Source organism: Suillus bovinus (assembly GCF_016758785.1).
Source record: "Suillus bovinus strain UH-Sbo-P2 chromosome Unknown EDB93scaffold_52, whole genome shotgun sequence".
NCBI lineage: Eukaryota > Fungi > Basidiomycota > Agaricomycetes > Boletales > Suillaceae > Suillus > Suillus bovinus.
In genome coordinates, this window is record NW_024542108.1 from 497 (window position 1) to 14,761 (window position 14,265).

Below are 14,265 nucleotides of genomic sequence, written 5' to 3' on the forward strand. Positions count from 1 at the left end.
CTATAGTCTTGATCTTTACTCATCGACTTCGTCGACGAGCAAAGCCCCTGTTAACTAGTCGGACTTCTGTCCTTCTAATTAACGACGATCTTACGATTAACCTTCGGGTGTCGTAAGCCTTGGCCGATATAGCTTATCGTCTCACACCCGCTTGACATAAGCTACCCGATTTGGACATAGGCGTCAAATCTTACTTGCTGAAGCCTCGCCAAGTAAGACCCCTAACTTGGGCTAGCCCAAGGACGTCCTCGACCATTGACGACACACGCTCTGTTTGAGCGTCGCCAACAGATACCATCCAAGTCGTAACACCGCCTGCGAGAACAAGAGGGATTAAATAAACCCTCATACCGCTGGTTTTTCTTGAGTTCTGGTTGGCCGTCGAAGAACTGCATGATTCGCTGGAGCAACTCTGCCTTAAGTCCAGTCTCTGGTAATCGCAAGGCCGCAGCTATATCGCATAACTCGTTCACACATATTGTTACTTCCTGCCCTTCAGTAAGTAATTGGAGGTTTTTGTGGGCTTTTGAATGAGGTTTAGTGAGGTTCTGTGCCCGTCGACAAAGAGTATGGTATGAGACTTTAAACTCTGCAGCTGCTGTTCGGAGGTTCTTGGTCTTTTTCTCTCTGATAGCCTGAATAGCAGCAGTGAAGTTGGCTTCGCGAATCTCTTCTTCAGCTTTCTTCTGCCTGGTAGTAGGTCTGCGGTTTGGTGCCATTGTAATAATGCAAGAGATGACAATGCAAGACTTCGTGCACTTGCCGAGTGTGCCGTAGAGGAGATTGAATTTGTTACACACTCTCCTATCTGGCTGTCACATTTTCAGACATGTCGTCAATTCTTCCTCTATAGCATCTTAAAATGACAAGATGAGCTTTATCGAAATTGTGCACTGTAATCCTGATAAGGTGATCATGTTATGCTCTAGGTATAACTTCGTGAATATACCTGCAGGATCTATGGGATCTGGGTGATTTATGTTCTTGCATGCTTACAAATTACCACTTTTTCATCTCTCGCAGCTGCAACACTCAAGAAATTTTCATTTTACTTGGACAGTATATCATATATAAGTAGTCTACATATGCATGAATTTTTTTGAAGTGAGTTGAGCAGTGCTTTGTGGTGTTTTGAACATTTTGCATATTACATGCATGTTGCAGATTACCCGGAATGATAGTAGTCTTTCGAGTTCTCAAGTACACTTTCTATATTTGGACTAGGGTTAGGGTTGGGCTTGGTCAACCTTCAATTTGGCGGTTGCCGGGCCAAAGTAGCGGCGCATAAGTGAACTGCACCATAGATGCTGGCGCGGACGCAGACGGATGGTCGGATGAGGTCGGACGGTCGGATATCCCAGGATCGAGATGTCCTCGTGTCCATATATAGCCTAACGCGTCAAGCGAATTCCAAATTCTGATCACTGTGAGTTGTTACAGGTAAATGTACCTGTTCGTCATGATATTTAGTTCCAAAGGGAACGTTTTCTCCCTTTGTTAATTATTGGTACTAGGACGAACCTTGATGGAACAGTGGTTGTCAACGATTTTTACTCCACTTGGCCAGAAGGTGGGTCGTGGCAGAAGTCTTTGTCTGCCACAAGGCCTTCGAAGCGCTAACTCCATACGTGCATTCAGGCTCTCCGGTTAATCAGAGTCTAACTTGCAGCGATCTAAACAAGTATGTATTCGATCCCCATCGACTTGGGCCATGTATGCATTGAGCTACCGATGGGGCACTGCGGGCGCAAGGTAGCGCATTAAATTAGGTTAGTTTGGACATTCCCCGCATACTCAGGACTCAGGAGTACCGAATGTGTATACTAAACCCTTTGCATTGGACATTAAGCCCACAGCTTTGAGGCCAATCTCGGCACCCAAACGGCGCTAACATAGCTACTTGGCAATAGATAACGCTACGATGACAAGTGTCGAACAACATATTCAGCAGTTCAATATATTATTTTATCATCTTTCTCACCCACAGCAATATACACTCGTTCGTTAAAAATAGGAATGAATTGAGTTGAAAGGGGTTAGTATGTACAAGATACGATTTGACGACTTCCTCTGTGGAGTATAAAACAGACAGCACGAACAACCAAATTGCCAACAACCTCTCCACAAGTAGAATCAGCACATCATCATGTTTATCCCCCTCTCTACTCCTTTCCTAATGCTCCTCGGCCTGACGGCCATTGTCAGCGCTGGAGTGCCAGTAAGCTTCTCCTCGCGTCAAATCTTGTCATGTTGTCATGCAAAATTTGCAGCTCCCTCGCGTGCCTGGCCATGTCGGCAGGGTAAGTCTAGCTTTGCACCAGACCTCACCTTGTTGATCTTACACGACACGCATACACAGTCCGAAGCTTTCACCCAGCTACACGATGCTCGAGTAAGTCTCGTCTCGCACCAAACTTTTCAAACTCACCACGTGATGCATGCAGGCCGAACCTGCCCTAGCCTTGCGTCATGTAAGCATTTTTTCGCCCGACATTTCAAGCTCACCATGTGTCACATGCAGTCTGAGTTCACCCAGCCACCCCATGATCGCGTAAGTCTTGTCTCGCACCGAACTTTCAAACTTACCATGTAATGCGTGTAGGCCGAACCTACCCTAGCCTTGCGTCATGTAAGCATTTTTTTCGCCCGACATTTCAAGCTCACCATGTGTCACATGCAGTCTGAGTTCACCCAGCCACCCCATGATCGCGTAAGTCTTGTCTCGCACCGAACTTTTCAAACTTACCATGTAATGCGTACAGGCCGAACCTACCCAAGCCTTCGCTCGTGTAAGCATTGTGTTCCGCCCGACGTTTCAAACTTACCATGTGTCATATGCAGGGAACCAAGAACCCCGTTGATCGCGTAAGTCTTGTCTCGCACCGAATTTTCAAACTCACCAGGTGATGCATGCAGGCCGAACCTACCAAAGCCTTCGCTCGTGTAAGCATTGTGTTCCGCCCGACGTTTCAAACTCACCATGTGTCATATGCAGGGAACCAAGGACCCCGTTGATCGCGTAAGTCTTGTCCCGCACCGAATTTTTCAAACTCACTAGGTGATGCGTGCAGGCCGAGCCTACCTCAAACAAAGTAGGGAGCGCGTAAGCCTTGTTGTACGCAGGGACTCTGGAACCAAGCCTCGATTCTTAGTAAGACTTGTTCGCATCAAGTCTCATCGTGCTGACTCACGGCGCATTGTACACAGGACAAATACTATATGGAATCGGGCCTGTATGCAGAACCAGTTTAGAAGAATGTCAAACAGAATAAAAGTACACTCACAAGGGTGCAAGGCAAATTTATATATATGTCAGGCGTGTTGTTCATCGTGTCTGAGTCGATACCTCTACCGATCTTGCGTGAAGCTCCGAAGTTCAACAGGGACAAATACCTGCATGTGTAAAAACAGATGCAGCATGATCGCTGAGTATAAGTGGAACCGATGTGAAGTTTAATTCAGCCTGTCCATCCGAATCATGGTAATCCACGTGTTGTCCTTAAACTTCGCTGAATTATTTTGATGGTTAACGGAGCATCTTGAAGTGGCTGAGCAAGGAGTACCAGACACTGAATGTCGGCCTGGCCTGTGCTCGTCAACGAGCGTGGTTGAGCACTGATAAAATGGAAGTCCCTGCAGCATGCACTCTGGATGGGAGGACCGATAGCAATTGCGTCAGCCCTAGGAAATGTGTATCGCGGCGCGAGTTGCGATTATAATAGAGCGCTCGGAAAGCCAGGAGTGCGCTATGCTGCAACATACATAATTTGTGGCCAATAGTGGCGTCTTTTTTGAATCGTTGCCTGCGCATGACAGCGCCGAAGGAAAGAAGGAGAATGAGCGCGGGGCTGGCTTATACAATCGACTGCGTCCAGCCAGTTGAAGGTGAAAGAATCGGCTGCCATTGAGTGAAAGTGACCAGACAAAGCGGTCTAGATAAATTAAACCAAAAGAGCGTTGGTAGTACCAACCAGATCTGGCTACATCGCAATAATTGAGAACAGACAGCCTAGTTTCTCGTTCAACGAGATGCAGTGTCGACAGAAAGAACGCGCATACGAACATCAGCATTTATGATATATATAATATTGCGACGTTGCACCTTTGAGCTAACATGTCGTTGTCACACTCACATTGGCTGGACGCGTTTGTATAAACACAAAAGTGTCTCGTTGCAGTCGAAGAGCTTGAAGGCTATATTAGTAAGCATACAATTAAAAATAGCGCTCCGTTAACATGGCAATTTCAAATGGAGTTGAAATCCTCTTCGTCCCACACGCCCGGCCGTATTCGCGAATTTAATGGAACTACACGTATATGCGAAGCAATCAACTGATGATAATGGATGCCTTTTGAACACTCCCCCACCACTCAGCGTTTGCAACTCTCCTCCTTGCCATGACTTGCAACGTAGTAAGACTGCCTTGCAAGATGCGGGTAAAATATCTCTCGATGAACCGGGCATTAACCTAATCTACAGTGCTCCATATTTGAAATCGGAGGATTCATTATACCGACCTAAACTATTCAACTTCTGTCCGATTGCTATCTCCAAATAAGATGTTTCCATAATCAGTCATTCGCTTCATCCATCCTGTCATTCCGTACCCATCGACCATCTCCCACAATGCACTAGCAAGCTCCTTCACATCATCGCTCTCCAAGTCCATGCTCATAAGCGCACCATCACTCCTCCTCGTCCTTGCAGTCTGTTCTACAAACCTAGCATACCCCATAAGCGGGATCGATGTAGAAGGTGCTGTGACAAGCGATGACACCATCCTCATAGACGTCGGTTTAGTGTGCCGGAATATGGACGGAAAGGATGTCGGCACGGGATAAGAAGGAGCATGGATGCTGACCCCATGACATGAATAAGTTCAGATGCATGCCATACGATTAAGCCTTACCTAGAAATCAGTGGTTCCCGTAGCGATGACAAGTCACACCATGCATCAAATGCTGCCAGGTCTTGGTCTTGCAACCCTCGAGTTACATTTCGCCTCGCAAAAATTGCATGTTCGCCCTAGAATCACTTATTGCTTCATCATGGTTCGCGCAATCAAGGCGTCAACATGATCCTCACCTTGTTCGACAAACCAGTCGAGAAGTTACAGTACAGGTCAGTGAACGTTGCCTCTGTCACAGAACAGGGCAGGGAGACTACGCCTCCCAGTTGTCCCAATCGAGAACATTTTCGCCAGTTCAAGTGGTCAGCCATCGTTGCGATGTCCTCCCGACTACCTTTCAGTCTGTGGCGAATCAGTCGATGAGATGTTTATTGCTTGTCAAAAAGCATAGCATCCTCAGTGGCAGCGTAGCAGTCTCTATCAGCGACGAGATGACTCCAGTATGATATAAGCTGTTTTTCTGCTTTTTCGTCAGAAAAGTATATATAGAGTTTTGCGAGACATACATCATAGGCAAGTCCCTGCGATAAGTTACTTTCTAACGCAGACCATCGGGATGGATTTAGTATCGGGAAAGCGATATCCGAGAGCTGATGAAGGCTTTGCAGGCACAATGCGTCGTTGATAATCCTCTTCGTGTCTAGAAACTACTTTCAAATGTTTGTATTCCATCTACGTGAAAGTGTATTTACTCACATTGTCGATTCCAGCATGATTCGGTCTGCGTCGGAAAGGAAGCTGAAGTTTATTGTAGAAGCCTTAAGAAACTCGTCCCGGAAGGCGGTCAGGAAAGCATGCGAAAACCCCCGAAGCAGGGCGTATCCTGCATCATTTGCAAGCCCTGAAATGGGTGGGGGTTGACTCAGCGAATAGCCGGAAATGGCATGAAAAGAGTCTACCTGGAAGTTATCGCAGTTCTCGACGAGCAGACGAAACGCCCCTTCCATGAGCTCTGTATCCTGGAGAAATGTTATAAATACCACAAACAGGTAAAAGAAAGTACTTCGTTATATCGCCGGAAAAGATCTTGACCGACACTCCACCCAGCCTCAGTACTTTCCAGCGCGTCAGGGACGGCCTGTATGGATTTTCGATCGAGAGAAAACGCGACTGTAATCTGACCAGTATCTGATGTTTGAATCTGTGCGTTCTGGATCGCCTTCGTCTGTTTCGCCTTCAAGACGAGCGTGATATTCGCTTTGGGGGATCGGATCTTGCGTCTCGCGAACTACCCTCCCTCGCCTGGACGATATCAGTTCATACGACAACGCTTTTATAATCACACTCACCAGGTCGTATCGAGTGAAGCGTCAATAGCTGCATCAGCTTGGCTCGTTTTTGCGAGTGTCCCGAAGTTTGCTGCTCAGATACAGCTCAGACGAGGAGATTTAATGCGCCAACGAAGGCATACACTTCTGGTCAAATGTCAACAGGCGTGGACAAAGAGTCGGCTGATTCTTTGTAAAACGCAGAGGTAGATCATATTAAACTCGAAGACTTTGCCGAGTTGGAAATGGTACACATACCTGAGGATTCCGTCCCTCTTCGAACGAAAGGTCGTGGTTCACGATGGGTTCATCGTCATCGTCGTAGGTAAAGTAGCTCTCCTGTGTGTTCCAGAAATGTGTTCCTGCGTAGTTTGCGAATGGGCCTGCTTGGATGTAGATGATCTCTCTCATAGCAAGGTACTAATTTTGAAATGCATGTGAGGTTCTGATCATCACGTCTTCTGGTATTATTCCCACGCTAGAACAAAGCGTGCTGCAATGATCTCACATGATGGTGATCAGCTCAACTCTTAGTCTCTGTCGATAATTCTGCTATCAGGTGAGATTAGCATGTAGTTATCTGTCAACACTGTGCGCCTCATCCCTATCATGATGACCTTCGATGTCCCACAGTCTTACTGCGCCATCTAAACCTCCGCTTGCCACCGGTAGTTCTATGTTGGTCACTTCCTTCGTCTTTCCAAGCTTCACCGACCTGCATTCTATTCTCCAAGTCCCAACTTGAAATTGGAAGTGAGCCATCCCATCTGAATAGGTAATAATAAACTGTCTACTGGGCAGGCACATGACCGATCGGTGTGTTCTTCGATCTTTTGGTAGGGGCACTCTTGTTGATATATCTTGCTTCGCAGGGACGACATGATTTGACTTCTAGAACTTCACCTATTGAGCGCGGGGAAAATCCAACTCTTATCTTCAAAGCAGTACGATTGTTTAACCCCCACATCCTCATTTTCTCTTCAACCTTCGTTCTTGACGTCCTGCACGAGTCCTTCGTCGCCCCATAGCTAAATTGTAATTTGCTATTCTGGTCACACTCTTCTTACCCTTCGCCCGCAGTTCCTAACAGCAAACCTCACAAAAGACCCTCATCCATCATGCACATTATCGGCGGATTGTTATCACGACGCGTGGCACCTTCATCGTATCATTATTTCGTATCTGTAGAGTTCGTCTCGAATTCACAAATGCAAAAACAACGATATCAACAAGGTCAGCCCTATCCTGTCACGGGCAGAGGATGGGACCTCTGCGGAATATAATTTAGCATTGTGGGGATGATATTGAGGGGTAAGTGTAGATATCATGCCTTCGTGTGTTGCTGATCGTCATATGTACTCCGCAGCATGGGGTGAGCATCATCCATCAAGCTATTAGGATGGTGTAGTGTTTGTTGTTCACCAGTGACTCGCCACCGCACTTTAGAGAAACATTTACGTCGTTTGTTTGTTCGTGCTTTTAAAGACCATGTCAAGACTCACCACAACCTTCAAACCGTTTAATTTAAAGTATCACACATTTCCGGGGAATGTCAACAACTAATTTCTCTCGTTCCACTGCAGGTATAATCGATACGCAAATCTAAATGCACGGTGTAAATCGTAGTTCACGGAGATTTACGACTTCTGTGCGTTCTTTATCTTCGACATCTCGACACACGGCTCATTCGTTTGCAAGATAGCCAATACCCCAAGTTCTGTGTCCTATGCGCCTGTCTCGATGTCGGCAAACCTGCGTACATTATCACAGGCTTTTATCTATTAGTGACCGGCAATCAGCCTTTCCTTGACTCTCGACGCCATGCTTCGTTAGCCAAAGCACAACTAAACGATCTTCGACGAGGGTAGACCAGTAAATTCGGTGAGCGGATCCATGCATCAAGATTCAACAACAATGTCACGGTCATGGCGCAGGGGACCGGAATCAAAATGTAGTGTGTATCATCAATTTTCACTCTATAACTTATTTCTTGTTCTGTTCCTAGTTCAGCGTCAGGTTAGCTGTAGGTGTGAATGGTGCCGAACTCTAACTTCAGTTGCTCGGGGTCGACTCGTTAATGGTATCCTTTGATCATCATCCCTGTCACTGATTCCTCGATCGTTTCAGTACTGACAGTTCGTCGAACGCTTAGTTGTGAATTCGCAGGATCGCTGTGGAGGTCTGCTACACTAAATATTTTATGTCAGGGGGACTTCCTGCTTGGTATGATGGGGTGCGAGTTTCGATGAGTTCTTCCCACCGAACATTGATGCTCGCTCATTAGGACTAAGGACAGTTACCCTCGCCCGTGTTCAAGTGTTCAACGACCCGGCGTCGGTTATTCGCAGGTGCTTCTATTGTTACAGGATCATTAGGGCAACGAAAAAATGACATGTCGTTAATAACCAGTCGTATCTTGCAAAGAACCTCTGAAATACTCAATCTTAGCGTTATCTGCTTCAAACTTTGCATACACATCAGGAAAACGTAATTTGCTACGAAGTGCTTGGTAGCACCCTGTAACACCCTGTAGCGCGATACTTCCCGCTGATGCATGTATGACTGATGGATATTGGTACTACACACTGTAACATACTTGTGAAATAACCAGGAGGTACTATACGATGACAGAAGAGTGGGTCGTGAAGAATTAGTTATAGATGAAACACAAACGAAACACAGAAGCCAAAGTGTCGCTTGACTAATGGTGACCGTCTGCGTTCTGAACAGATGCGCAGCAAATACAGCCCACAAAACGAGCGCACCATCCGATATCTGTGGCATGAGGACTTCCTGATGCTCCAGCAGTACCAGTAACTGCGGAAAGTGTCGAGGCAAGCGGCCGTTGAAGGTGGTGGTTGTGAAGACGAGCTAGGTTGCGTGGTATGAGTATTAGAAGCTCGAGATGAGCTAGCAACTGGCTTCTTCTTTCTTGCATGATAGTTCCTCTGGGCGATGAGGGTCAGCAGCGAGGAAGGACTGTGAAGGAGAAAAAACGCACAGGCTTGCCCGCTGTGTAAGGGACCTCGACCTCTTGCAACTCAATGCCTGATGCATCTCGTCTGCGTAGTATACCAAGATTTCGAGTCCAGCTAAGAGGGTGGGACTGAGGTCGCCCATGGTGGTCAGTTTCCCTGTGCGAATTTGAGTCACGCCATAAGGAGGAAAATCGACTGAGGGCGCGTTGACGTGGTGCTGGAGTTGGGTGGCGAATATGGTCCATGGGATTGGGATAGACGAATGCGCTCCTGAGAACACATCAAGTCAAAGCGTTGAATAATAGATGGAGATTACATACATTAGCCTTTCGTATGTCATCGTCAAAGAACCCTGGGGTATATGAGAAGCACCTTTCTTCTTTACTGCTGGTTGTGGTGGAGCATCAAGCTGAGGGAGCCGTTGTCAGCGTCGTTCGGGATGAAATGTATCTAAGCTTACAATTTCTAATTGAAGGCCAGCCTCTTTGACGATAGCGGAAACATCCCATGTGTATAGGTGGCCGTCTTCGCAGCTAGTGACAAGGAACTTTCCATCTGCAGAAAAGGTAGGCTGACTACGCCACACGGGGTATTCAGGGTGATGTAATGTTTTTGATGAGTTGATCGGTTTCGAGGTTCCATAAACAGGCTGTCTTGCTAAACTTGTGTGTACCTGCGAGGATGCGCTCACTGGGAGATAGTGAATGGCATTCACCAAATCTTGCGCCTCAATGACAGTTTGTGACCAGGTGGCTGTGTCGAATTTCATGAGGGGGAATCCGCCGGTGATAAGTGTTTTTTCCATTGAGGTCCATGCCAGGCACAAAAAAAAACCCTGGAGTGTTTTGAGCGGTTCGCCTGAGGTTGGCATCCCAAATTTTCAGTTCGCCTGCCACTGTGGCAATCATCTTGCCATCGGGTGAGTAACGAACCGCCCAAATAAATTCCGCTGCGTTGATTGGTCCCAGGATAGTTTCTCCGCTCTTGACATCCCACACTCTGAATGTCCCATCCCGGGATCCACACACCACCCGGCCTCCATCTGAACTCCAGGACATAGAACACAATAGACCTGTGTGCCCCGTCAATGTTTTGATGACATTGCCTGTGTCGACGTCCCACAATTTCACTGCGTCATCCTGATCACCAGTTGCTATTGTCTTGCTGCCCGGCGACAATGCCATGATCATCGCTCCTGTATCTTTGTTCTCCCATTCCTCGACCCGTATGCCCGTCTCCAAGTCCCAGACTCTAAATGACCCATTCCATGAATGGCAGATGACCCGTCCACCGGGCAGGTGTAGGATGTGACTGATGTCATGTACTTTGATCTTTCGGTAAGGCATTGTCGCTGAATTCTCGTGCTTCGCAGGAGGTGGATGCGACATGATTCTGGTTTCGGGATTCACTTGATGAGTACGTCATAACTTCAAGCTCTTACCATCAAATACCATATGAAACTATCACTTACTCTGAATCCACATGTAGTACTTGACGTGTAGACGGAAAGACGAATGCAACACGAAAGCTGCGATGAAATGGGCGTTTCGTTCGATGTAGATTCAAGTCAGGAGGGGAGTCTTCTACTGGCGCGTCTTCCTCGGTTTATCCTTGTGGTCGCTCACAGCATCACCACTGGGCCCTGGCTGTGCAGATTAAGCGCTCGACGATATTATTTCGGACCAAATACGTGCTTCCTTCATCTACATTGCCTTCGACATCATCACCATACTATTCCCCTAAGCCTGCATTGATGTGTACCACTCTGCGGTCTCCGTATCTGTCTCCTTGTGCCACATGTCCGTTGAAAGTCCAACTGGACACTTCTTACCTTCTTCGCAACCCGGCCATCCCGGTCGCAATGTCCTGCTCTTCGTCCAATCAGTTCTTTCCCTCCTTTTCTAGATTTAGTACGTCTACGTACTTCTACGCTCATACCTTTGGCAATGCCAAACAAACGTAATGAACAACCTTCCTCCATCACTGTAAAGACCTTGTGCAATCCATCGCCTTGTCTGCTGGCACGTCGTCGTCGCGTGTTTTGTACAGAATGCCCTCAAGAGGACGGCGTGCAACATAAAGGAGAGGACGGAATAGGGCAGGGAATGATAGTGATGAAAGTAGAGACCTTTGGCACTCAACGGACCTTCCTGGGGATGTCCAAGTCAGAGTCTGCATGAGGTCAGACTCGCCGATCATTTGGTTTTCTGAGAACCGAAGCACTGCTTGACACTGCACAACAGAACTTCGAAATCCCTTGATGAGCGTCGATGTCTCAGCGTCCACAGGAATTTTGATCCCGGACATGTCATTGGATGGCGGAATACTACCCCAGCAGGTCAACATCAGTGATAAGAGTGGAATCTTGCCTTTGCTGTAGCGTTTTTACCACCGCTGGCCATGGAGCATACACCGGTACAGAGAATCTTCAGTCCCACTTTGGCGGGAGACTTTTGACAAAGTCATGTTCTATCCTCGCCCCTACTAGCCGTCCTCCTTGCATGTGCCATCTGCCCCATCATTTCTGTTTTGGAATTCACTTAATGGGTATGTGATGATTTCAGCTCTTTTCATCAAATGCCGCACGAATTCACCCCTTACTCAGAATCCAACTTGTAAACAGAAAGACGAATGTGGAATGAAGGTTGTGGCGACAGAGTGGGTGTGTCGTTCGATCCAGAATCAAACAGGGAAGGTGGCCTTATCCAAGTCATCTAGAAGTTCGATGCTGTACGGATCAAGCGCTCGATCCTCTTTCATAACGATAATCTATATACCTGCATTCACTCGCTCGGCATCATGTCTAGTAGCCCCGCTAATCTGTGAGCATGCATTCCATTTATTTCCACTGGTCCGATATGATCATATGTCAACCTCATGCATCATTTTCGTTGGGTAATCCTACGCTCCCTTCGAACCATTCAATCTAAAATATCACAAATTTCCAAGGAATTTTTGATTCCTAATTTATCTCGTTCCACTGATACCATCGATACGCCAAACTAAACATACAGTGCGAGGGATGTTTCAATCACATTCAGCATGCAAAACTTCTATTTGACTTCGGTGCGTTCTTTGTTTTTGATACCTCAACGCACGGCTTAAGATGGCCAAGGGGACAAGTTCTGTGTCCTACCTCGCCCCTGTCTAGGTGTCGACAAACCTGCGTACATTGACACTGGCTTTTATCTACTACTGACCAGCAGGCAGCCTTTCCTTGGCTCTCGGTGTGCCACGCTTTGTTATGTTGAACGCTGAACGAGAGTGGGCACGTGGACTCGTACGGTAAGCGGATTGGCATGTCAAGGTGGGAAGAAGTCTTGAACAATGTCATGGCCCAGGAGGCTGGAATCGTAATGTACCTGCGTATAATCAAGTCAGCATCTCTCACTTCAAAGCTTCTGTTCCTAGTATGCAGTCTAGTTAGCTACAGATGTTAGTAGTACCACACCCCAACCTCAACAGTTTCAGTCGCTCGGGATCATTGATATGTTTTGATCATCCCCGTCACTTTATGTTTAGATTATTACAGGTTCATCGGGCAACGAGAGACGTCCATGTCGCAGCGCAAGGTGATGAAGTAGTCTTTTATTGCATAGCACCTCGGAAATACTCGATCCTAGCGTTATCTATTTCAAACTTTGCATACACGTATAATTCAGCACCTGTGGATATTGGTACCCTACCCTACCTACGCACTTGTGGAAGTACAGGACGACGGTGGGAGTTGTGAAGAATTAGCTATAGATGAAACAACAAAAAACACGAACTGAATACAGAAGCCAAAATGTCGCTTGACTAATGGTGACCGTCTGCGTTCTGAACAGATGCGCAGCAAATCCAGGCCACGAAACGAGTGGACCATCTGATATTTGTGATATGAGGATGTGAGGGTGTTCCCGTTGCCCCAGTGGTACCAGTGACGGCGGAAAGTGTCGAGGCAGCGGCCGTTGGGGGCGGCTGTTGTGATGACGTGCTAGGTTGTTGCGTGGTATGAGTATTAGAAGGTTGAGATGAGCTGGTAGTTGGCTTCTTCTTTCTTGCATGATGGTTCCTCTGTGCAAAGAGGGTTAGCAGCGAAGAAGAATTGTGAAGGAGAAAAAACGCACAGGCTTTCCCGCTGTGTAGGGGACCTCGACCTCTTGCAACTGGATGTCCAAACCATCTCGTCTGTTTAGTATACTAGACACCAGCTTTCGAGTCCAGCTAAGAGGGTGGGACTGAGGTCGCGTACGGTGTTCAGTTTCCCCGTGCAAATTTGAGTCATGCCATAACGAAGGAAAGCGACTGAAGGTGCGTTGACGTGGTGCTGGCGTGGGGTGGTGATATGGTCCATGGGATTGGGATAGACGAATGTGCTCCTGAGAACATATCAAGCCAAAGGGTTGAATAATAGATGGAGATCACATACATTAGCCTTGCGTATGTCATCGTCAAAGAACCCTGGGGGTATATGAGAAGCACCTTTCTTCTTTACTGCTGGTTGTGGTGGAGCATCAAGCTGAGGGAGCCGTTGTCAGCGTCGTTCGGGATGAAATGTATCTAAACTTACAATATCTACTGGAAGGCCAGCTTCTTTGACGATAGCGGAAACATCCCATGTGTATAGGTGGCCGTCTTCGCAGCTAGTGACAAGGAACTTTCCATCTGCAGAAAAGGTAGGCTGAGCAAAGTTTTCAGGGTGATCTGGTGTTTTTCATAAGTTGATCGGTTTCGAGGTTCCATAAATATGCTGTCTTTCCGACCAGTGGTGTACCTGCGAGGATGCGCTCATTGGGAGACAGTGAAATGGCATTAATAATCACTGCGGAAACGAGAAATTGTCTGTATCCAGATAGAGTACAGATAGAGGTATAAACTATACCAGAACCAGATGTACACAATGTTATCTGCCCAAGTCCAAAAAACGTACGGAAGGTCGCACCATTCGAACCCTAACTGCACTCTAGTCAAGCTCACCTAGCTCATCCCCCCTCCGACACGTCACGTGACCTCCCGCCGGCATCCAAAAAAGGCTATGACGGTTTATTTTTTCGTTCTCTCAAGTCTCTCTGAGTTGATTCTTGAACGCTATTATGTATTAAGTATATAGTATGTGACAATGGCAAT

General features: G+C 47.0%; 5 protein-coding genes across 5 annotated transcripts; 1 reads left to right on the forward strand and 4 right to left on the reverse strand.

Annotated features, from left to right (window-relative positions):
* Positions 1-221: 221 nt before the first annotated feature.
* On the reverse strand, positions 222-719 carry EDB93DRAFT_1252917 (uncharacterized protein; the record flags this gene model as incomplete). The annotated part of the gene is made up of 1 exon (XM_041453361.1): positions 222-719. The coding sequence occupies one exon, from the start codon at positions 717-719 to the stop codon at positions 222-224; it is 498 nt and encodes a 165-aa protein (XP_041305056.1).
* A 1,294-nt stretch (positions 720-2,013) lies between these two features.
* Positions 2,014-3,279, forward strand: EDB93DRAFT_1162408 (uncharacterized protein). Its single transcript, XM_041450073.1, has 13 exons — positions 2,014-2,218; positions 2,271-2,300; positions 2,360-2,392; positions 2,445-2,471; positions 2,522-2,551; positions 2,603-2,629; positions 2,681-2,710; positions 2,763-2,789; positions 2,842-2,865; positions 2,917-2,943; positions 2,996-3,019; positions 3,072-3,151; positions 3,208-3,279. Exons 1-12 carry the CDS (start codon positions 2,147-2,149, stop codon positions 3,105-3,107), a joined length of 387 nt encoding a protein of 128 aa, XP_041305057.1. The 5' UTR covers positions 2,014-2,146; the 3' UTR covers positions 3,108-3,151; positions 3,208-3,279.
* Positions 3,280-4,252: 973 nt separating this feature from the next.
* On the reverse strand, positions 4,253-6,641 carry EDB93DRAFT_1162422 (Misato segment II tubulin-like domain-containing protein). Its single transcript, XM_041450074.1, has 14 exons — positions 6,437-6,641; positions 6,322-6,367; positions 6,200-6,269; positions 6,017-6,152; positions 5,914-5,988; positions 5,773-5,869; positions 5,679-5,751; positions 5,607-5,631; positions 5,417-5,557; positions 5,339-5,373; positions 5,087-5,252; positions 4,911-5,026; positions 4,627-4,857; positions 4,253-4,594 (listed from the first exon to the last, which is right to left on the reverse strand). Exons 1-14 carry the CDS (start codon positions 6,587-6,589, stop codon positions 4,573-4,575), a joined length of 1,386 nt encoding a protein of 461 aa, XP_041305058.1. The 5' UTR covers positions 6,590-6,641; the 3' UTR covers positions 4,253-4,572.
* A 1,935-nt stretch (positions 6,642-8,576) lies between these two features.
* Positions 8,577-10,564, reverse strand: EDB93DRAFT_1330181 (quinon protein alcohol dehydrogenase-like superfamily; the record flags this gene model as incomplete). The annotated part of the gene is made up of 8 exons (XM_041455161.1): positions 9,893-10,564; positions 9,617-9,846; positions 9,477-9,565; positions 9,180-9,426; positions 8,944-9,126; positions 8,852-8,879; positions 8,775-8,795; positions 8,577-8,725 (listed from the first exon to the last, which is right to left on the reverse strand). Exons 1-8 carry the CDS (start codon positions 10,542-10,544, stop codon positions 8,577-8,579), a joined length of 1,599 nt encoding a protein of 532 aa, XP_041305059.1. The 5' UTR covers positions 10,545-10,564.
* Positions 10,550-11,845, reverse strand: EDB93DRAFT_1162449 (uncharacterized protein). Its single transcript, XM_041450075.1, has 5 exons — positions 11,762-11,845; positions 11,204-11,703; positions 11,095-11,166; positions 10,811-11,072; positions 10,550-10,745 (listed from the first exon to the last, which is right to left on the reverse strand). Exons 2-4 carry the CDS (start codon positions 11,500-11,502, stop codon positions 10,880-10,882), a joined length of 564 nt encoding a protein of 187 aa, XP_041305060.1. The 5' UTR covers positions 11,503-11,703; positions 11,762-11,845; the 3' UTR covers positions 10,550-10,745; positions 10,811-10,879.
* Positions 11,846-14,265: the final 2,420 nt, after the last annotated feature.

Bases quoted from the DNA above. Each gene is read 5' to 3' on its own strand.
- EDB93DRAFT_1162408 (XM_041450073.1), top strand. From the start codon at position 2,147: ATGTTTATCCCCCTCTCTACTCCTTTCCTAATGCTCCTCGGCCTGACG. The intron at 2,472-2,521 runs GTAAGCATTTTT...TGTCACATGCAG, and splicing joins CTGCCCTAGCCTTGCGTCAT to TCTGAGTTCACCCAGCCACC. The intron at 2,790-2,841 runs GTAAGCATTGTG...TGTCATATGCAG, and splicing joins CTACCCAAGCCTTCGCTCGT to GGAACCAAGAACCCCGTTGA.
- EDB93DRAFT_1162422 (XM_041450074.1), bottom strand. From the start codon at position 6,589: ATGAGAGAGATCATCTACATCCAAGCAGGCCCATTCGCAAACTACGCA. The intron at 6,368-6,436 runs GTATGTGTACCA...CGTTTTACAAAG, and splicing joins AAGAGGGACGGAATCCTCAG to AATCAGCCGACTCTTTGTCC. The intron at 6,270-6,321 runs GTATGCCTTCGT...GTATCTGAGCAG, and splicing joins GTTGACATTTGACCAGAAGT to CAAACTTCGGGACACTCGCA.
- EDB93DRAFT_1162449 (XM_041450075.1), bottom strand. From the start codon at position 11,502: ATGTTGACCTGCTGGGGTAGTATTCCGCCATCCAATGACATGTCCGGG. The intron at 11,167-11,203 runs GTACAAAACACG...CCAGCAGACAAG, and splicing joins CGTCCTCTTGAGGGCATTCT to GCGATGGATTGCACAAGGTC.